Below are 23,758 nucleotides of genomic sequence, written 5' to 3'. Positions count from 1 at the left end.
TTTTGGTTTTGTTGACTGTTTCCTTTGCTGTGCAAAAACTTTTGATCTTGATGAAGTCCCAATAGTTCATTTTTGCCCTTACTTCCCTTGCCTTGGGCTATGTTTCTAGGAAGAAGTTGCTGTGGCTGAGGTTGAAGAGGTTACTGCTTGTGTTCTCCTCAAGGATTTTGATGGATTCCTGTTTCAAACTCCTGTTTCATCCATTTTGAGTCTATTTTTCTGTGTGGTGTAAGGAAATGGTCCAGTTTCAGTCTTCTGCATGTGCCTGTCCTATTTTCCCAACACCATTTGTTGAAGAGACTTTTTTCCATTGGACATTCCTTCCTGCTTTGTGGAAGATTAATTGACCATAGAGTTGAGGGTCCATTTCTGGGCTTTCTATTCTGTTCCACTGATCTATGGGTCTGTTTTTTGTGCCAATACCATACTGTCTTGATGATTATGACATCTCTGCCATGTTCCTGACCTTAGGGGAAAAGCCCTCAGTTTTTCCCCATTGAGAATGATATTTGCTGTGGGTTTTTCATAGATGGCTTTTATGATATTGAGGTATGTACTCTCTGTCCTTACACTATGAAGAGTTTTGATCAAGAAAGGAAGCTGTAATTTGTCAAATGCTTTTTTAGCATCTATTGAGAGTATCATATGATTCTTGTTCTTTCTTTTATTAATGGTAAATTGTTTTCCACCCCCTCACTTTAAGTCTGGAGGTGTCTTTGTGTCTCAAATGAGTCTCTTGCAGACAGCATATTGATGGGTCTTGTTTTTTTTTAATCCAATCTGATGCCCTATGTTTCTGATGGGGGCATTTAGCCCATCTACATTCAGGGTAGCTATTGAAAGATATGAATTTAGTGCTACTGTATTGCCTGTAAGGTGACTGTTACTGTATATTGTCTCTGTTCCTTCCTGGTCCATGTTACTTTTAGGCTCTCTCTTTGCTTAGAGGATCCCTTTCAATATTTCCTGTAGGTCTGGTTTGGCGTTTGCAAATTCTTTTAGATTTTGTTTGTCCTGGAAGCTTTTTATCTCTCCTTCTATTTTCAATGACAGCCTAGCTGGATATAGTATTCTTGGCTGCACATTTTTCTCATTTAGTGCTCTGAATATATCATGCCAGTCCTTTCTGGACTGCCAGGTCTCTGTGGATAGGTCTGCTACCAAGCTAATGTTTCTACCTTTGTAGGTTACAGACCTCTTGTCCTGAGCTGCTTTCAAGATTTTGTCTTTGTCATTGAGACTTGGAATTTTTACTATTAGATGGTGGTGGATCTATTTTTATTGATTTTGACTGGGGCCGGGGAGGTGGTTCTCTGTGCCTCCTGGATTTTGATGCTTATTCCCTTCTCCAAATTAGGGAAATTCTCTGCTATAATTTTCTCCAATATACCTTCTACCCCTCTCTCTCTTTCTTCTTCTGGGATCCCAATTATTCTAATATTGCTTCAACTTATGGTATCACTTATCTCTCAAATTCTCCCCTTGTGGTCCAGTAGTTGTCTCTCTTTTTCTCAGCTTCTTTATTCTCCATCATTTGGTCTTCTATATCACTAATTCTCTCTTCTGCCTCATTTATCCCAGCAGTAAGAGCCTCCACTTTTTATTGCACCTCATTAATAGCTTTTTTTTATTCCAACTTGGTTAGTTTTAGTTCTTTTATTTCTCCAGAAAGGGATTTTATTTCTCCAGAAAGTGATTCTCTAGTATCCTCCATGCTTTTTTTGAGCCCAGCTAGCACCTTGATAATCATCATTCTGAACTCTAGTTCTGACATCTTACTAATGTCCATATTAATTAGGTCCCTAGATATTGGTACTGCCGCTTACTTTTTTTTTTTAATTGAGGTGAGTTTTTCCGTCTTGTCATTTTATCCAGATAAGAATAGATGAATGAGAGAACAAAATACTAAAAGGATAGCAACGACCCCAGGAAAACATACACTAACCAAACTGGAGGAGACCCAAAACCAGGGAAGGAAGGAGGGGGAAAAATTATATATGTTAGACTGGTGAATATAATGGGTCACACACTTGGTTTTGGGTGTATTTTGGTCTTTTAGAAGAAACTGCCTCCCAAAATTTTAAAGAAAGAAAAACATATGTATACAAAATAAGGGTAAACAAGATGAAGGGATGGAATATGATTGTAAAGATGAAAATTAAAAAGGATTCTAAAAAAGGAAGTGATAAGTTGCTTAAAAAAAAAGGAAAGAATGTGATAAGGCTGGAGACTAGAACAAAGTCATGTGCTAGGTTTAGGGTATATTTGGTCTGTTAGAAGAAACTATATCCCAAAATTTTAAAGAAAGAAAATCCAGTATGTATACAAAAAATAAGGTTAAATACAATGAAGGGATAGAATATGACTATAACAATGAAAAGGAAAAAAGATCTTTAAAAAGGTATTGATAAGTTAAAATAGTTAAAAATAAAGTTAAAATAGGAAAGAAGAAAAATTAAAAAATAGATTAAAAATAAAATTTAAAAAATTTAACTTTGAAAGACTAAAGAATCATGGGGAAAAAGCCACAAATTCTATGTGCTGTATTCTTGTAGCTCTGAAGTTTTGCAGTTCTCACTGATTGGTGAGCTTGGTCTTGGGTGGATGATCTTGCTGATCTTCTTGGGGAGGGGCCCATTGCAGTGATTCTCAAATGTCTTTGCCTGCGGGGGAATTGCACTACCCTTGCCAGGGGCCAGGCTAAGTAATCTGTTTGGGTTCATGTTTGGTAGCTTTTGTTCCCTGAACGCTTTCCATACTGCTTTGAAGGACGAGAATGAAAATGGCAGCCTCCCAGTCTCTGGCCCCAGAGGAGCTGAGAGCTCAGGACCCCACTCCTCAGTGTGCCCTCAGAGAAAAGCAGTGAATCCCTCCCATCTCTCTGGTCTCTGGCAGCGCTCTGAGTTCACCCAGCCTGTGATGGAGCATTTCTATCTCCGTCAAATGGCCCCATTTGAAGTCTCCAAACCCAGCAGATTCCTGCAGCATGCTGTCGTGCTGCTTCTCCCGGAGGATGAAGGAGGGAGTTTCCCTGGATCTGCCACTTGCGAGGTCCCTGCTTGAGGAGAAGTGCCTCAGATCATGGTTTAAGGTAACCCCAAGCTGAGAGCCTACTCCTAGGCTCAGTCTCTGCTGCCAACTTTCCTGCTCTGATACCTGGCAGCTCTGCCACATTCAGGCATCCCAGGTCTTTATGTGACCCCGCGGGTCCTGAGATCACACTGTCCCCACTAGGGCTCCACCTCCCTCTTAGCCTCTGGAGCTACCTCCCTCATTGGAGCAGACTTCTAAAAGTTCCTATTTTGTGCTTCGTGGCTCTACTGCTTTCTGGGAGCTGGCCCCTCCCCCCACAGTCTCTCTTCCCATATATTGCCTTGGATTCACTTCTCTCACGTCCTCCTTCCAGAAAGTGGTCACTTTTCTGTTTGTAGAGTTGCTGCTCTTCTCTTTGATCTCCTGTTGAGTTTGTAGGTGTTCGGAATAGTTTGATAACTATTTAGCAGAACTCCTGGGACTTGATGATACTTAGGTCTCCTACTCTTCTGTCATCTTGCTCCTTCCCCCTTCTGCCTATTTTTAAATTGGATTTTTTATATTAAATTGTGTATTTATATTAAATCGTATTTTTTTAAAAAGATTTCATTTATTTATTTGACAGGCAGAGAGGCAGGCAGAGAGAGGAAGTGAAGCAGGCTCCCCGCTGAGCAGAGAGCCCGATGCGGGGCTCGATCCCAGGACCCTGGGATCATGACCTGAGCCAAAGGCAGAGGCTTTAACCCACTGAGCCACCTAGGCGCCCCTTAAATTGTATTTTTATATTAAATTGAATTTATATTACATATTTTGAATATTAATCCTTTACTAGATGTATGGCTTGCAAATAACCTCCCATTCAGTAGGTTGCCTTCATATTTTGTTTATGGTTTCCTTCATTGTGCAAAAGCTTTTTAGTTTGATGTCATTCCTTTTGTTTGTTCTAGCTTTTGTTACTCTTGTGTAAAGAGACTGGTCCAAAAAAATATTACTAGGAGTGATATCAAAGAGCTCACTATCTATTATTTTCTTTTAGGAGTTTTATGGTTTCAGTGTTACAATCAGGTCTTTAATCTATTTTGAGTTCATTTTGTGTATGGTGTAAGAAAGTGGCCCAGTCTGACGTTCCCACTCTGCTTTACCTATTGGTGTCTTCTGCCCCAGTAAAGATCCAGAAGTGTATAATCCTACCTCTCGGGCTGATTCCATGGGTGTTCAGAGTGTTTTGGTAAGATAATCAGTTCACTTTAGGGGACAGTTAGAATGGCCAAAATTAACAAGACAGTAAACAACATGTGTTGGTGAGGATGTGGAGAAAGGGGAACCCTCTTACACTGTTGGTGGGAGTGCAAGTTGGTGCAGCCACTTTGGAAAACAGTGTGGAGATTCCTTAAGAAATTAAAAATAGAGCTTCCCTATGACCCTGCAATTGCACTACTGGGTATTTACCCCAAAGATACAGATGTAGTGAAAAGAAGGGCCATCTGTACCCCAATATTCATAGCAGCAATGGCCACAGTCACCAAACTGTGGAAAGAACCAAGATGCCCTTGAGCAGACAAATGGATAAGGAAGATATGGTCCACATATACTATGGAGTATTATGCCTCCATCAGGAGAGATGAATATCCAACTTTTGTATCAACATGGACGGGACTGGAAGAGATTATGCTGAGTGAAATAAGTCAAGCAGAGAGAGTCAATTATCATATGGTTTCACTTACTTGGGGAGCATAAGGAATAACATGGAGGACGTGAGGAGATGGAGAGAAGTGAGTTGGGGGAAATTGGAGGGGGAGATGAACCATGGGAGACTGTGGACTCTGAGAAACAAACTGAGGGTTTTGGAGGGGTGGGGGGTGGGAGGTTGGGTGAGCTTGGTGGTGGGTATTAAGGAGGGCATGTATTGCATGGAGCATAAACAATGAATTCTGGAACACAAAAGAAATTTAAAAAATAAAAAAAAATATGCATTATATCAGTTTTTTAAAAAAGTGGCCCAGTTTCATTCTTTTACATATGGCTTTCCAGTTTTCCCAGCACCATTTATTGAAAAGACTCTCTTTTCCCCATTGTTTATCTAGACTCCTTTGTCTAGATTGACCATATAAATGTAGGTTTATTTCTGGGCTCTTTATTCTGTTTCATTGATGTGTCTGTTTTGTGCCACGACTATACTATCTTGATAACTATAGCTTTGTAGTGTAGTTTGAAATCCAAGATCATATTACCTCCAGGATTGCTTTTCTTTCTGAAGATTGCTTTGGCTATTTGGGGTGTTTTGTTGTTCCATAGAAATTTTGGTATTATTTATTCTAGTTTTGTGAAAAATACTGTTGGTATTTTGATGAGGATTGCATTGACTCTGAAGATTGCTTTGGGTAATAGAGACATTTTGATAATATTAATTCTTCCAATCCATGATCATGTTATATCTGTCAATTTATTTTTGTTGTCCTCAATTGCTTTTTTCAATAAAATCTTGCAGTTTTCACAGCAGATCTTTAAACTACTGTTAAATTTATCCCTAGTTCTTGTCTTGTCTTTTCTTTTCTCTTATTTTATTTTATTTTGATGCAGTTTAAATTAGATTGTTTTCTTCATTTCTCTTTCTGATCATTATTAGTATATAGAAATGCAACCAATTTCTGTATGTTACTTTTGTATTCTGGAACTTTACTGAATTCATTTATTAGTTCTAATAGTTTTTTTGATGGTCTTTAGAGTTTTCTGTGTATAGCATCAAGTCATCTGCAAATAGTGACAGTTTTACTTCTTCCTTACCAATTTGAATCAAGCCTTTATTTCTTTTTCTTATTGGATTACTATAGCTAGGGGTTCCAGTACTATGTTGCATAAACATGGCAAGAGTGGGCATCCTTATTTTGTTCCTCATCCTAGAGGAAAAGCTTTTAGTTTTACACCATTGAGCATGATGTTAGCTATGGATTTGTCATATGTGGCTTTTATCATGTTGAGGTACATTCCTTCCAAAACCAGGGAGTTTTGTTGGAAGTTTTTAATTATAAATGTTGAAAGAATGACCCAGGACAATCACTGGAGTGAGCACTGGAGTGAGATAAGGGCCACCACTCCTGCTGTAGGCTCTCCTTGCCACCTCCCCCAACCCCACCTTGGGCCTGGACAGTCCCACAACATGATCTCCTTTCAGGACCCACATACCAGGCTTATACTTCCAGCTGAGTTCTTGGCTTCATGGCTAGGACTTTAAGGAGGGCTGCTCAGACAAATACCTAAAGGACCTCGATTGGTCCATACAGGCTACCTATTATGGTGTCTAGTGGCCAGGAGGATAAAAATGGATGTTGATTTTTGCCAAGTGCTTTTTCTGCAACTATTTAGACATTCATATGATTTTTTTGTTATGTTCAGTTCACCACTGTATAGTACATAGTTTTTGATGTAGTGTTCAATGATTCATTAGTTAAGTATAACACCCAGTGCTCATGACAGAATGTTCATGTGATTTTTATCCTTTGTTTTGTTAATGTGGTGTATCACATTGATTGATTTGCAGATGGTGTACCATCCTTACATCCCTGGAATATATCTCATTTGAACATGGTGTATGATCCTCTTAATACAGTGGTGAATTTGGTTTGCTAACATTTTTTGAGGATCTTTGCATCTATGTTCATCAAGGATATTGGCCCAAAATCTTCTTTCTTTTGTGGTGTCTGTGTCTGATTTTAGTATCAGGGTAATGCTGGCCTCATAAAATTCAATTTTTTGGAATAGTTTGAGAAGGATAGCGATGAACTCTACTTTAAATGTTTAGTAAAATTCACCTGTGAAGCTCTCTAGTCCTGGACTTTTGTTTTTTGGGAGTTTTAAAATTACTGATTCAGTTTCATTACTTGTAATTTGTCTATTTTGAGTTTCTATTTTTTTCATGATTCAGTCTTGGAAGGTTGTGTGTTTCTAGGAATTTGTCCATTTCTCCTAGGTTTTCCAATTTGTGGGTATATAATTGTTTGTGGTAGTCTCTTATAATTCTTTGCATTTATGTGATGTCAGTTGCAACTTCTCTTTAGTTTCTTATTTTATTTATTTGGGTCCTGTCTCTTTTTTCCTTGTTAAGTCTTTTTCTCTTCATGAAGTTTATTGATTTTTGTCTATCTTTAAAAAGAAAACCTAGCTATTAGTTTCATTGATCTTTTCTATTGTCCTTTTTTTAGTCTCTATTTCATTTATTTCTGCTCTGATCTTTATTATTTCCTTCCTTCTACTACCTTTGGGCCCTATTTTTTTTTCTTTTTTAGTTCTTTTTAAAAAAAGAATTAAAAAGTTAGATTGCTTATCTTCTGATATCAGTCTGACGTTCCCACTCCGCTTTACCTGCCCACTGGCGTCTTCTGCCCCTGTAGAGATCCAGACATGTATAATTTTAATCTCAGGCTGATTTCATGGGTGATCAGAGTTCTTTGGTAGGTAATCAGCTCACTTTAGGGTACAGGTTGAAACGGCGCCTCCTCCTACTTCCCCGCCATCTTGTCTCCTCCAAAAGTTAGATTGTTATTTGGGATTTTCTTATTTCTTGAAGTAGGTGTGTATCACTATGAACATCCCTCTTAGAACAGCTATTGCTATACTCCATAGATTTGGAGAGCTGTGTTTCTGTTTTAATTTGTCTCAAAGTATTATTTATTGTTTTATTTTCTTTTTGATGTGTTCATTGACACAATGGTTGTTTAGTAGCTTGTTGTTTAGTCTTCAAATGTTTGCATTTTTTTTCAGTTTTTTTCTCTTAATTGATATCTAGCTTCATACCATTGTTATCAGAAAAGATGCTTGATATGACTTAAGTCTTCTTGAATTTATTGAGACTTGTTTTATGGCCTAACATATAATTTATGGGTAACAGTGTTCCATGTGCACTTGAAGAGAATGTATATTCTGCAGTTTTTGGATGAAACGTTCTGTATATTAAGCCCATTAGGTCTAATGTGTTGTTTAAAGTCAATGTTTCCTTATTGATTTTCTGCAAAAATATCTATTCATTGATGAAAGTGGCATATTAAAGTCCCCAGTATTATTGTATTACTGCCAATATTCCCCTTTTTGTCTATAAATATTTGCTTCATCTGTTTAGGTGCTCCTATGTTGAGTGCATAAATATTTATAAATGTTCTATCCTCTTCTTGCATTGACCCCTTTATCAGTATATAGTGTCTTTGTCTTTGTCTTTGTTATAGTCTTTGTTTGTTTAACGATTTTATTTATTTATTTAAGAGAGAGAACAAGCACGAGTGGGGGTAGGGGAGAAGCAGAGGAAGAGGGACAAGCAGACTCTGTGCTGAGTGCAGAGCCCAACATGGGGTTCGATCCCATGAACCTGAGATCATGACCTGAGCTGAAATCAAAGTAGGATGCTCAACAGACTGAGCCACCCATGTGCCCCCAGTCTTTGTTTTAAAGTTGTTTTTTGTCAGATATGAGTATTGCTATTCCAACTTTCTTTTCCATTGGCATGGAATATCTTTTTCTATCTCTTCACTTTTGGTCTGTGTGTCATTAGAACTGAAGTGAGTCTTAATTTCTTCATCTGTATCACAGGGGTTACTAACAGTACTTATCTCATAGGTCTATTTGAGCATTGTATGAAAAATGGAAGGCCATTAGGAAAGTGCTGGAACATAGTAAGCACTTAATAAATATTAGCTATATTTGCTAATAATGGAGCACTACATATAGCGATTAAAAGGAATGGACTAAGTCTATATATAAACATGGATTTATATAAAAATATACTTTTCCTTCATTTATTCATTCAACAAATATTTATTGAGTGTCTACTATATTCTAGGCAGTCTTCTAGGTACTTGAGAATAGTAAGTGAACAAAACAAAGATCCTGCCCTCATGGATCTCATACACCAGAGGTAGGGAAGCAGATGTAAAGTACAAAGAAATTATATGTTAGAAGGGATAAGTGCTGTGGAAAAGGGAAAAGAGAAGTATAGTAAAGGTGTTGGGAATGCCAGAGTTAAGGGCAGGATGTTAGTTGAATGTTAAGTCAACAAAACAAATATGAGAAAATGTTAACAATTATAGCTCCAGATGGTAGGTATACAGATATTTGTTATATTATTTTTCCTTTTCTGTGTATTTAAAGTTTTTTTCTTGAAAATTCCTCTCCGTGCTATCAGATTAAAAAATAATAATAATAAGGAGTCTTAAATATGAGGGGAGTTGGCTAAGAAGCAGAAAAGATTTGAAAAGGAGCTAAATAAGATCTATTTTTAAAAAAAAATCCAAAGACAGTATTGGACTTTAAAAATCCAATAGAAATAGAGAAGAATAGAATCACAATACAGAAAATCAGAGTGTAATGTAGATGACAAATGTGATAATAAATATAATCAAATAAAACCATAGTAAATATAACCAAAGCAATGATTACAAATAGAATAGCCCATATTTCAGAGTTGAAGACCTAAACAAAAGTGATTAAAAAAGATAAACTTAGTACTTAGACATATACTGGTAAGACTGCTGCAGAACCATTAATTACCCCAGCTTCCCTCATTCCTTTTTGTTAGGCATGGCAACGTGCCAACTAGAAAACTACATTTTCAAGGCTCTCTTGCCTCTTTCCACCATGCAGAATATGGATGTGAAAGCTGGAGCTGCAGTGGCATTCTGTACCCACTAGAAGGCACTGAATGGAGGCAGGAAGAAATGGAAGCCTCGTGCTAAGAAAGGTGGTAGATACCTGGGTGCATTGTTGACCTGGGTCCATGTGATATCTCTGTATTTTTTATATGTAATATATACATTTTTAAAAGACACGGTTACCTGAGTTTTTTTGCTAAATGCAACCAAACCCATGTCTAACTGGAACATATATGAATTATAAACATCTGTGGGAAAGGACTATAATCCACTAGTTCTCATTCAGCCAAACTGTTAACATGTGAAGACAACTGAAGGTCTTTCTCAGACACACAAGAGCTCTCAAAGTATATAACACCCATGTATCCTGACTCTGTGTAGATCTGAGGTAAAATTCAGGCAGCACAGCATCCAATCTGTGTAAACCTGGGCCAATTATTTAACCTCATGAAGGTTTAGTTTCTTTAAAAACTAGAGAAAATATTATTTACTTCATAAGATTGTTATAAAGATTAAGGAGAGATATTACATGCAAAATTCCTTGTGTAGTGCTTAGCAGTATTGAAAAGAAAATTTATTACAACAATCAAATTTAGCCCACCAGAAGAAGAATCAAAGACATCTAGAATAGGATATCCTTGGGGCACCTGGCTGGCCTAGTCCATAGAGCATGTGACTCTTGATTTCAGGGTCGTGAGTTCAAGCCTCATGTTGAGCATAGACCCTACTTAAATCATTTTATGTGGTATCGGTCAGAAATGTCTCTTCAGCACGATAAGAAAGTAAAAGTATAAATTATATAAAGGAAAGGTTCATAACTACTGGATATAATTTAAAAAATGAGAAAATATGGGAAAAGAAGATAATGAAGAATTTATACGTCAAGCTTAGTGGAACAAAACAGAAAGTCCAATAACCAACCTAGTTATTTGTTGTCATTTAGTACATTAAAAAAAAAAAAAAGTGTAGGGGGCGCCTGGGTGGCTCAGTGGGTTAAGCCTCTGCCTTCAGCTCCGGTCATGATCTCAGGGTCCTGGGATCAAGCCCCGCATTGGGCTCTCTTCTCAGCGGGGAGCCTGCTTCCCCCTCTCTCTCTGCCTGCTGTTCTGCTTACTTGTGATCTCTCTCTCTGTCAAATAAATAAATAAAATCTAAAAAAAAAAAAGTGTTTTAAAGCAATGGGGAATTGACAAAGTATTCTGTTAATAGGCTTGGGGTAACCAGGTTTCCATGTGGAAAAAAAATCCACTTAGATCCTTAGCCAATACAGCATACCAAAATAAAATTTTAGATGGATTGGGGAGTACAATGTAATAGAACAAAGATGAATATTTACATAAACCTGGGGTGGGAAAGACTTGTAAATGTATCATCAGAGGAAGAAAATAGAAAGTAAAAGATGGATACATGTGACTAGAAAAATTTCTGAAAGTGTAGACTTTTATGTTAGAGTTTATCATAAACAAAATTAAAAAGAAATCTATGTATTCAGTAAGAAGGAGGAAACGTTTATTAACAAAGGATATGAAAATGCAGTCCATAAAAGAGTATCTCTAAATGATCAGTACATGTAAAAATAATCTTGCTGATAATCAAAAAAGTTGGTAAAAAGTAAATGCTTAACTACAGGGCATTGGAAAAGTAAATTATGATACATCCAAGTGAATATTTATGTCATATTCATTAAAAATAATGTCATAGCAAGATATTTCATGAGGTAGGAGAAAATTGCTTTGGAAATAAATTTGATGAAAACTTGGTATACTTTATATTATGCTTCTGTTTTTATATAACAAAACCTCAGATAAAAAAGAAATTCTATCTACCTACCTACCTATCTACTCACCTACCTATCTTTCTATTTCCTGGAAAGATCAAAATGATAATAATTATTTTTAGATGGGGGAATATGGGAACCTCCCCCTTTTTGTAGTTTTCTATTTAAAAATATTCTGCAGTGAATATATATTTCTTTGCTAATTAGAAAGGAAAATGTGTAGACAAAGACACAGGAACCAGCTTGAAGGGATACCTACTGGCCAAATATGGGACAACCTGAACATCATAAAGAATAAGGATGTTAAAGATTATTAAAAGGGAAGGGGAAAGAAAACTCCTCTTCACAAGACAATGCCATGAAGTAAATATAGAAGAAATTACATAATGAGGAAAATCAACATTCTGCAGTTCTTAATGTAATAGTCGATTTAGGTAATGGTTGGCAATGACAGTAAAAATCATTGAGGGGAAGTTTGGTGGACAACAGGATCATTAGGGGGTCTCACAGTGTCACCACCCACCCCCCATCCCAGCCCTCCTGCCCTGATGTTACCTAATATTACAAGGGAAGCAATGTTCCTTTACAGAGGAGAGAGCTGGTCGATACCACCTTTTAGCCAACTGACCACACTGAACATGACAGCACAGACTGTTATTATGTGCAAATGGAAGTATACAAACATTACCTCTGTACTTTCCTTCCAAAAATGTATCTAGTCCTGAGGAAACCATCAGAAAAACTCAGAGTGGAGGGTGTTCTAAAGCCAACTGACCAGAACTCTTCAAAAAGGGAAACCAAAGAGGGCAAGAGGACAATTGTAGATTAAAAGACACCGAAGAGGTGTGCCTAGGTGACTCAGTTAGTTAAGCATCTGCCTTCGGCTCAGGTCATGATTCCAGGGTCCTGGAATCAAGTCTCACATCTGGCTCCTTGCTCAGTGGAGAGCCTGCTTCTCCCTCAGTCTGCTGCTCCCTCTGTTTGTGCTCTCTCTCTGACAAATAAATAAATCTTAAAAAAATAATTAAAAGACACCAAAGAGATATAAAACCAGATGCAGTATTGAACCTATGAAAGGCACTATTGGGACCATAAGGGAAATTTAAAAATTTTAAATTAAAAAAATTCTATTAACATTAGCTATGATAAATTCGTGTTCATTCATGTTATTGTAGTTATGCAGGAGAATGTCCTTGTCCATAGGAGATACTTGACAAGGAGTTTAGGAGCAACGTGTCACAATGTCTGCAAGTTAATTTTTGAATGATTCATCAACCGTTCTCATGTGAAAGAGAAAATAAATGAGGCCAATTGCTGACAAATGGTGACTGGAGATGAAGGGCAAACAATGTTGATCGAATTATTCTTTTGACTCATTTCTAAGGGTTTGAACACCTAAATAGGAAAGTTTACAGGGCAAAAGTTCAGGTGGAAATAAAAAGGATAAAGAAAAGTAGAATACATGAGACATAAGGGATATGGCATCCAGGTACAATGTGTGGATCTTGTTGGCTCTCGCTTCCAAAAATCAACCCTAGGGACATATTTATGAGAGAATCAGGGAAATCTGAACACTGACGGGATGTTTGGTGAAATGAAGTATGAAGAAGATGAAATAAGGTTAGCTGTGATAATTGTGTGGGTTTTTTGTTTGTTTTTTTGAGAGAGTGAGCACATGTGCAGGAGGGCGGGGCAGAAGCAGAGGGAGAGAGAGAATCTTAAGTAGGCTCCACCCCTAGCTCAGAGCTGTCTGCGGATCTCGATCTCACAACCCTGAGGTCATGACCTGAGCCAAAATCAAGAGTCAGATGCTTTACTGACTGAGCCACCCAAGTGCCCTTGCTGTGATGATTGTTGAACCTGGGTCATGGGTCCGCAGGAAGTGATTGTATTAGTCTGTCTGATTGTATTACCCTGTCTACTTCTGCATGTTGGGAGACTTCCATAGAAAAGTTGAGGGTGCAACTCACAATTACATAGTAACATTGGACTTTGTCAGCGAGTGAGTGACCAATAGATAGCTAAATATGTTCTCATGGGTATTTGTTATTAAATAAAAAATTACACAGAAGAGTGATAAGTTTGAAATAAAGATTAGTACCCGAATTTCTCTCATAGCAGTGATTTTCAGTGAGTTGCGGAGGGATCTGTGGAAGTAAAAGTTACATGGAAGTAATTGTCTTTCCATTTTTTCCTTTTCTCTTATTTTCAACCTCTTCATTTACCTGATGCATGAGGCTCCTGACCATAAAGAAAGCTAGAGCTGATGCACTGTCCTCATCACTTCTGAAGCCAATGGAATGGTATTTATTGCTTCCACCTCTGTTTGAGAAATTCAAGATTTGTCTGTTGCATCAGTTCTTTATGTAGCTAGGAGAGCTTTTATTGTCCTTCAGATTCCAGATGCTACTGCCAGTGCTAATTTGACATTCAGCTGAAGGTAAAAACAAGGTTTTTGAAAGGAATGATCATTCAGGAAGGTCACACAGACAAATCTCCCACTCCCCGCCACCCCAGCCTCCCCAGCTTCTGTGAGAGCTGTAAAGGTGAAAACGCTCATATTTTTGCCTGCCTGTTGGTTAGGAGGACCAGTGAGGCTATAGTCAGATATCTCTCAGGAAATGATGAGCAGTGGTCTAGCCCCATGGGGGCCCTGAACAATGTAACTTTTACTCTAAGGCAGAATTTTACAATCGAGGGCAGTAGTTTCTTTGTCTTGTGTGTGTGTGTGTGTGTGTGTGTGTGTGTGTGTGTGTGTGTGTGTTTTGTTTTCTGAAATAGGATTGAAATAAAATGTGAATTGGACATTCATGTCTTAAAGCTTTTTTAAAGGAAACATTAGAGAGTGAGAATCTTAACTTCCAATAGATAATATAAGCCTTAAAGAGGAAAACAAAAGTAGACAAGGCTATGTACATGAGAAGAAAAATTCAACTCTGAAAATGGTAAAAGACCACAATGAAACCTATGAATGGCATACTTAATAAGAAAACAAACGAAACCATATTTAGAAGGGTAGCAAATCTGGAACCAAAAAGAAAAAGAAAAACAAAACAAAACTCTTAGAACCAATATCCATAACTTTGCTTAACTTAGTATATATACAAAGATAAGGAAAATAAGTTATGCACTATTATTGAACTTCTGAATGCAGCTTTCATTATTTAGACTAGATAACATTAATGAAAATAATTTAGGAACTGTAAAATAGCCACAAATATAAAATACACACAGACTTAGGGCTGCTTTTAAAGATTCATTTATTTGAGAGAGAGAGAGAGAGAGAGAGTGTGTGTGTGTGTGTGTGCGTGTGCAGACAGGGGGCAGAGGGAGAGAGACTCAAGCCAGCTCAGCACTGAGCCCAGTCTCATGACCCTGACTGCATGACCTGAGCTGAAATCAGGAGTCAGTTGCTTAATCCTCGGCGCCACCCAGGCTCCTCTCAGTGCTGCCTTTAGATTTTTTTCTGAGGTGTTGTCATAATCACTGTTTGCCTTGGAGGTTAAAATTTGGACTTACGATTTGGGCTTTTCGGCTTGAGTATCTTTAAAGTCAAATAAAAGACGTACATGCAAATGAGGAAAACTGGTTTCATCAAACCTCCTTCATACTTTTCTTCTGTGTCACTCTCTGCATCCGTGGTAGAGTTTAAGTGGCCGCCTTTCCTTGCCACCTCTCCCGTGGTTTAGTTCCCTCCCCTTTCACTGGGGGCCCCCACAGCACCTTGCTTTGAGCAGCAGAACCTGGCCGAAGCCTAACCGCTTGCACTCCTGCCTTCTGAATGGCTGGGGTGTGTGAAGAGGCCTGGGTTAACCTCCCTGAGGTCGGGAAACCACGCGGGCCGAAAAGGCAGCCACACGTGAACGGATGAGGCCCACGGAGAACACTCAGCATGTCCATTGTCAGATGACTGTGGCGGTGCGAATGGTCCCAGGCAAGACAGGCAGAACTGCCCCCATGAGCCCAACCCAAACTGCTGATCCGTGAACTCAGGTCATTACCTTTCCACCAACAGGCTTCTTGAGCTGGGAGCCTCAGGAATCACTCTGATCATCTGTTCCCACTTTAAGCACCCCACATCCCTTTGGTGATCTCTTCTCATCTGACGTGGTTTCCATGGTTTTCAGACCTTACACTGACCTGGTCACTCTTTTCTGGACCTAGTCCAGCTTAGCAAATCTCTCTTACATTGTGTAGCACTCCGAATGGAAAACCACTGCAAATATGATTTGCCCCTTTTAACTTGCTCTTATTTTCCCCCTAGAGCTCCGTTCTCGTAACAGGCCCTGAAGCCTGAGCTTTAGTGCTCGTGCTTTTAACCCCCTTCTCCAGCGGCGGAATTTTCTCGTGTCTCGGGATCCAAGTCCACTGGGATCGCCTTTTAATGTTTCGCTGTCTGAACTTGTTCCCGACCTCAAGTTCTCTTGTCCTTCACCTGTACAGCTCTTTACACTGACTGTGAGGTCGTCTGTGTCTGGCTCCTTGGCTAGGCTGTGAATTCCTTGGAAGCAGCTACTTTGTTTTCTTTTGGTACCTTAACGCTTCACCCTGTACTTGGCATATATTAAATGCTCAGTAAATGTTTAATGAGTTGGATAATTATCTAATATTCTCTGGGTATTAAAATACATCATCTTCTCGTCTACATTTTTCCACAAGGCCATGAGAGACACCATCAGATTCCTGCTTAAATCAAGATGTGAGATTATGCACATTGAATGTTTCCATTTACCAACTCAGCCCATCAGCTATGTTGTGTTCTTTTTAAATGCTATCAAGCCTGCTGAAGAATCTTGACAGAGATGTTTGTTTGTTTTCTGTTTCTGGAATGTGTTCACTCATTCTTGAACACTAAGGTGTTTGCTTTATTTTGGTTTTTCATCTCTTTCACTCACTGCCATACGAATTCCCTTGCAGTAATTTCAAGATTACATACACACTCCAGCGTATTTTACTACGTGGCACATCTACCCCTGGGGTTGGTAAATTTGATCATGTGCGTTATAACTATTAATACAATAATAGTACTTCACACTGTCAAGGTGCCTCACCATTTGCAAAACGTTTCCTCAGATCTGCTCTCATCTGAGCCTCATTCGAAGCTCCATTTCATAGGTGGTGATGCTTATCTGTGGTTTTTGGTCAGGGAAACGTTTAGAGAGAGAGAGAGAGAGAGAGAGAGAGAGGTCACCTGACTGGGTAGAGAAGAGTCTAGAATTCAGCCCAAGCCTTTCAGAGCAATTTAGGAGCTTGTGTAAGATCAGGGCTCTGGTGCCTTACACATACCCTGCTCCGTCCTGTCAAGGAGAGCTTTTCCTTGCCGAGAAGGACAAACATACAACAGTTGAGCAGCTCTGCTTTCTCCTTGCATTTCCTGTCCTTGTCATTCTCCAACCTTTTTCCTTTTTACCCCCCCCCCTTTTAAAAGATATTTATTTATTTATTTGACAGAGAGATGAAGTAGAACACAAGTAGGCAGAGCAGCAGGCAGAGAGAGAGAGAGGGAGGGAGAAGCAGACTCACTGCTGAGCAGAGAGCCTGACGTGGGGCTCCATCCCAGGACCCTGGGATCATGATTTGAACTGAAGGCAGCCACTTAACCGACTGAGCCACCCAGGCAACCCTGTTCTGAGCATATCCGTTTGGTCCTATGTTCTGTTTGCTTGCTGAATTTTTATTCGTGCCACAGGGATGAAGGAAAGAAACGGACACTCGTTGCGTTGGGCACTGCACCCGTGACTCCCCATGTTATCAGATCAGTGTGGTAATCTAGCACGATGGGGGAATCATCCTTCATTTCTAAAGATGAGAGGAGGCTCAGAGATTTACCCAGTTACTACCTACCGTCATATCCACTTTCTCCCCAAATTGTCTGAATAAGGATTTTATTTTATTTTTTTAAAAATATTTTATTTATTTATTTGACACAGAGAGATCACAAGTAGGCAGAGAGGCAGGCAGAGAGAGAGGGGGGAAGCAGGCTCCTCCCTGAGCAGAGAGCCCGATGTGGGGCTCAATCCCAGGACCCTGAGACCATGACCTGAGCTGAAGGCAGAGGCTTAACCCACTGAGCCACTGAATAAGGATTTTAAGTGGAAATCTCTTCTCTTGGAAGTGATTTCGTGCAGAATTTAATAGCTTTTTTATTGTTTTGCTTTGTTTTAAAGGGGACACTCCTTTTCCTTTTTTCTGTGACTTTTTCATATTTCGAGAGTGTGAGAGAGTAGTTTAAGAAGGCCTGGGGAAGGTTGGCTCTACCTCTTGCCTTCCAGTGTGCTTATTCTCACTTGGTGTAGGTCACTGATAAGATGTAAACTGTTACCTGGATAGGGGTTGTACACACACGCAGCCCTTTTATCCGCCTCTCATACATCAGCAAGAACTAGTGTCTCAGGTGGGTCGTTACGGAGACCAGAACTCCATGGAGCTGGGATCCGGAACAGGTGAGAGATGGGGGGAAGGGCAGGGCTGCCTCATGTGAAGGACTGGTACCTTCTAGAGATGATAAACATCTCTCTCCTTAAATTGAGTTTCAACAACATACAACCTGGTGGCCTCATAATTACAAGCTGCTGAATGTTGGCGATGGAAGGAAATAATCTATAATGGCTGTGCATAATCATAAAGCAATCTCTTATTTCCCCACTTTCTAGACAATTGCAACACGACTTTCCCAGGGCCCTGATTTTCAGCACGGATGACTATTTCTTCAGGGAAGACGGTGCCTATGAGTTCAATCCAGACTTCCTGGAGGAAGCGCATGAGTGGAACCAGAAAAGAGGTGACAAATTCCTTTCCAAATTCCCCGGGGAATCCTATTGTGCACATAGATTGTAGCTGCTGCAGAATGAGTACGTTTTCGAGAAGGAGCGTAATCAAAAGTTCTGCCATTTTCCCCTGTGCCCACAAACAGAATGTCAGAGCATAAACTCCCTAGATCCCAGGAAAAAGAAAATGATTGGTAATGGGTTCTGAAATATGTGGCACTAAAGTTGTGTAATGAGGACACCTGTGATAAGAAAATAACAAAATATGGAGTACGCTCACCCTTCTGATTGTTGCATGTTGTTCACTGTTATGTAACGTTGTGTTGCAGCCAGAAAAGCAATGAGGAATGGCATATCCCCCATTATTATTGATAATACCAACCTCCACGCCTGGGAAATGAAGCCCTATGCAGTCATGGTAGGAAGAAGCATCATTCTGAATTTTCAGTTATGGACATTTTGTGAGAAAGTTGCAACATTTTTTCTTTCCTCTTCTTCTGATCTGCCATGATGTCATCTTTATTAATCGTAGCTCTCTCAGGGTGCAGGTAAAGAGGTTTTCTTTCAGTGTTTCTCTGTTGTTCGATGGCTGAAATTCACTGAGATGCTAATATCACCTCAGGGTACGTTTTTAAATCCTCCTTGGTCCCAATTCTTGCGAATTCTTCTGTCTTGATTGTTTTCCCAAGGGGAGACATACGTGCACAGGAGCGCCCTCTGAGACTTGCAGAGAAACTGGATGGACTATGCTAGCCGAGTGGTGGATGATAATAAGACACTTTTCCGTCTTTGGCAAGCCAGGGATTTCAGTGCTGGGTGGTGTTGCCGTGGGAGAGTCTGGGCCACTTTTTATTTGTTTGTTTATTTTTTGGGGTTTAAGAACAGATTGAGGGTTAGCACTGTAAAGGATATTAGAATATAAATATACAAAGATAACAACTCAGCTCTCTATTGTCAGAATAGGAAAGAACAGTAACATGAATAAAACATTGTGCATATTTTTAATTTTGAAATATATCTGATTTTTTTTTCAGACGTATTTCACCTCTTATGGTAATAAGTTTCACTTCCTATGGGGTATATACACCGGAGAAAAGATCCTGAGACACACAGGGCAGGAAGAAGACAGCTGAGTAGTGTCATTTTGTCACATACAGTCCCCACTTGGCTAACTGTAAAGGGAATATCTCTGAAATGGGGCTTGTGGCCCATCTATTTGTGGCTTCTTTTAAATTTGGGGGCAAACTAGCTTCTATACAGGTGTGCTTTTCTCAAATTGTACGTCCATCGGGGTAACTTGGGCCCAACCTGTGGGACCTTGGGTGGATGTAGGAAGGAATGAACATCAGCTTTGTGGTTACTTCCGTTCGTGGACCAAGAGTCCGCTTGGTAGAGAAATGAACAGGAACACGAATAGTCTAATTAAGGCATGACTCAAAACCAAGAGTTAGTGGAGAGTGGCTTGAGAGAGGACCTTTTCCTTTCTTATTTTGTATTATCTGGAATGTACAATCTTTTTCAGCCATCCACAGCTATTAGACCCAGAAATTAGATATTTTCCATGTATGATATTTGAATCCTTCTCTAACTAGAGGAGTCCATCTCAAGAATGAAGAGGAAATCTTTTTACTTTGCTCTTTTAATTCTGTGTTTTAGAACACAATAAACAATAATGATGAAGTTCAGATTTTGAGATTAAAAAAGTAGTCAATTTATGAAAGCAAAGAATAATTGGATGTTTATATGGAAACTGTAATCATTTTCTAAACTCGAGAAAAATGGGGCACAAGTACACTGAGCCAAACTGTGTTGCATAGAGGGTAAAGTTCCTTTTGGCGGGAAGAGTTTGTAAAAAGTATGGGAAAATCACTTTTCTTTCATAAGCTCTGTTCCTGTGGGACCCTCACTTTCTAATCAAGGTGTGAGGGATGGGACAGAGCATTTGACAGAAGAAACTCTCTGAAAATCATATTAGGGACTTTGAGAAGCCACTGAATGCATTTCTCATACCTATGACTAGGATATTTATAATGAGTTCAGCTATCTATTTTTTTTTAAATGTCCAAAACAAAGAACCATTATACTTTTCCTACATAGTAGATAAAATGGACTAAAATTTATCACTGGGAACCAAAATAAAATCTGAGAGTGGCTAAGTATGGAAATGAACCAACTGTACTTGTTAAGATAAACTCAGGCCTTGGATTTCTGGTAAAAACAGAGGAATTGTAGAAAGGATTTGTAGTAAATGTGAAATGGCAGCATAAACATTCCCAAACATACATACCATGTCTTCAATGTTTTATGTACTTTTGAAAAATCAGGCACTTGAAAATAACTATGAAGTTATATTCCGAGAACCTGACACTCGCTGGAAATTCAACGTTCAAGAGTTAGCAAGGTACTTCTTTGTTTTTCTAGTTCCTCATTATGTATCCTGCTATTTTCAGGTATTTCAGACCGAACAAAAGAATCTTTTCAGGCTGGAAATGGACATGGTAGTTTTCAGGCCAGAAATGGTAATTCTTGGAAATTGATAACTTTGGCATTATTAATGTGAAGACTTTAGTTTTGGGTCAGTTTTCTAATATAATGCTAAATGCTAAACCATGCCTTGGACTTAGTCCTTTTAAAGGACACATTTAACTTTCTGCTGAAATGCTTCTTCATTAATGAGCGTTTGAAAGCACTTTTCTCTGCATGGGATTGCACATGTCAGTGGTGTTTCTGCGTTTAGGCTAAATAAAGATCTTTAGTTGTTCAACAGTCTGTGGTTCATTTATGGTCTAGATGCTGCTTCTAATTTATAAAGCAATACGTGTCCAAGTAATACTAACGTGACTGAGTGCATGAGTTCTGATGTTCACTATCTGTGTTACTAGATAATGCCAGTGATTTAAAGTGATCAGTGAGATCAGAATTTACTTTTTAGGAATAAGGCTAGTTCATTCTATGGTTACAAGCAGCGTTTCCAGAGTGGGCCTGTGGCCCACCCCCATCAGGACTGCTTGAGGGGGTTGTTGAAATCCTAGTTCACTGCCTGGCCTTCTTCAGAGAATCTTTGGTGATTGCATTTCAGCTATATCCCCAAGTGGATTCTCATGCCCACTTGAATGTAAGATTATTTTAATTAGCATCTAGAAGTGTCTAGGACTGACTGACATGAATTGATTATAGAGATATGCATGATTAACAGAAAAATATATAATAAAAAGGGCTCCCGGTGTTCTTTTATGTCTTGAGGCACCAAATTGAGATTTCCGAGAAATAAGCCTTGGTGAAGCTCTTACTCTTTGCTAGCCTCAGGGCGGAATGCAAAACAGCAGTGGAGCCTGAAAGATAACTCCTTAAGGAGACTTTAGGCTTCTGTGAGAGTTAAATCCAGAGAGGAGGGAGTGCATCTCTATGTAAAATACAAGTAACTCCTTTGGATAATACGCCGCCTTAAGTAAATGTTTGCATTTGTTCTTACGTAGAAGAAACATTCATGGAGTCCCCAGAGAAAAAATACACCGAATGAAGGAGCGGTATGAACACGATGTTACCTTTCACAGCGTGCTTCATGCAGAAAAGCCTGGCAGAATGAACAGAAACCAGGACAGGAATAACGCCTCACCTTCCAACGGCGCACGATACTGGAATCCGTACGCTGAGTTTCCCAACCGGAGGGCTCCTGGGGGCTTCACAAATGAGGGCTCCTTTAACAGAAGAGGTGGCTGTCACCATGGATATTAGAGGCCTATCTTACATGCAATCGAAATTTTCCTAAATCAGTTTTTAACTGCAAATTTTGGTATTTATTCTTTGTTCGGTTTTCCTCAGAGCTCTAATTCCAGTGTAAATAGTCGGACCTGAAAGTTTTTGAGCAGAAGTCATTATACTCATCTTCAACAAGCATTTGTTACAGTGATCCTATATGCATGGTCTGATGCTGGGAATTCTGCTGACTTGATTAAACAAAGTCCCTTTCCCTAGGGAGACCAGAAATTGGAAACAGAAACCTGAGAACGTACCCATGCACATACGCAGTCACCTAAGTTCGACATATAGAAGCTTTAGTACCACTTTCTCTGAAGTAATCTACTTTTCCAGGAAATTCATCTTCATCAGGAAAGTTGGAAAGGTGGGGGAGAAGTGGGAGGCAGGAAAAATGTTAGTGCCATTGCTACTTTGATAATCTATGTATCCCAAAATGTGAGATGTGTGGCTGTCATGATGATACTGATTTTCCCTTAAAATGCACATGCCAGAGAGCATACATCTAAGGGAATATTGTCCTTCAAAGTAGATACTTGGGGAAATTATCCCTTTATTCTAGTGATGTGTCATTGTTAAAAATATTGGATCCTTCTTTTAAAATTTTTTTTTAGAGACAGAGAGTGAGAGAGCCAGGGAGGGGCAGAGGGAGAGGGAGAGAGTGTCTTAACATGCTCCTTGCTCAGCATGGAGCCCACTGTGGGGCTCAATCTCATGACCCTGAGATATGACCTGAGCTGAAATCAAGAGTTGGGTGCCCTACCGTCTGAACCACGCAGGAGCCCCTGTCAGATCCTTAACAGCTGTACAAGGTGAGGAAAATCAGTGTCATTATTTAAAGTCACATCTTGGTTTTAACTACCACTTTACTGAACAAGAGTAAACCTGATTAACTTTTGGCTGTTGTGCTAACCATGTAAATAAAAGAAGCCTGACTTTATAAAACATGAATTTTTAAGAGGAAGAGTTAAGCAGTTTTTAAAATTATGCCTATTAATAAACATGTGTGTGATCAGATGGCTGCCCAAATGTTTGGGAGTGCAAATAATTAAACATCCCAAGACAGAAATCATACAAGGGTATGTCAAAGCCATGCCCGTTGGAAAATGACCAGTCTTGGTGTTTTATGTAGCATTAAGACAATAAAGTTCTGCCACAACTCTGGAATGTCCCTCTTATACCAATTCTGAATTTATGATTTCAAGTTAAATTTCAACAGGTTAGAATCAGATTAATTTGGTGTGAGACCACGATAAGTAAGACCATATAGGATGTATGCTTTATTTCTTGTTGGCCAACAGCTTCTTTCTAATGTTCTGTGAAATATTATTTTGAGTGTCCTATATAATGGTGCTTTTATGGTTATTAAAAATTATATATGGTATTGCCTTCTATGGATTTGTCATTGAATCTACACTTTTTTTGGTTCAACGATATAAAAAATTAATTACCTAAATACCATAGAATTCTACCATATTAAGAACCAGTTTTCTATATCCTAAACGTGTTTGCCTATCTCCTTTAATAAATAGGAGACATAAAGGTAAAGACAAGAGCAACCTTGAATTTCATATGCTCAAATTATTTGATCTGTACACATTAGAAAGGCTATTTAACATTTCAATACCTGACATGACTGAAATCTTACTGCTATGCAACCATTATGAAGTGGCCCCAGGTTTAGATCCAGAGCTTTTAAAGCGCTCAGAAGAGTAGCTTCCCTATTTGTCTTTTTTTTCCCCCCTATATGACTCCTGAAATACTTGGTTTGGAAACATAAAAAAGATTAA

General features: G+C 39.0%; 1 protein-coding gene across 5 annotated transcripts in view; it reads left to right on the top strand.

Moving 5' to 3' along the window:
• Positions 1-23,758, top strand: part of N4BP2L1 (NEDD4 binding protein 2 like 1) — a 53,135-nt gene that overhangs the window by 11,473 nt on the left and 17,904 nt on the right. For 2 of the 5 annotated variants that reach the window (XR_004385257.1, XR_004385256.1), the window contains exons 2-5: positions 18,099-18,226; positions 18,542-18,630; positions 20,537-20,613; positions 21,689-22,780. Coding sequence is in view for 3 of the 5 variants with exons in the window: in XM_032880021.1 (XP_032735912.1) it covers positions 18,099-18,226; positions 18,542-18,630; positions 20,537-20,613; positions 21,689-21,947 (553 nt within the window). In the remaining 2 variants the exon portion in view is untranslated. Of the gene's footprint in view, positions 1-18,098; positions 18,227-18,541; positions 18,631-20,536; positions 20,614-20,662; positions 20,732-21,688; positions 23,353-23,758 lie in introns of those variants that run through there. The other 3 variants (XM_032880021.1, XM_032880022.1, XM_032880023.1) reach the window with 3 other exon arrangements.

Source organism: Lontra canadensis, unplaced genomic scaffold (genome assembly GCF_010015895.1).
Source record: "Lontra canadensis isolate GAN:19392208 unplaced genomic scaffold, GSC_riverotter_1.0 scaffold67, whole genome shotgun sequence".
Lineage (NCBI taxonomy): Eukaryota > Metazoa > Chordata > Mammalia > Carnivora > Mustelidae > Lontra > Lontra canadensis.
The sequence above is the reverse complement of the archived record's forward strand: the minus strand, read 5'-3'. Positions and strand labels throughout refer to the sequence as shown.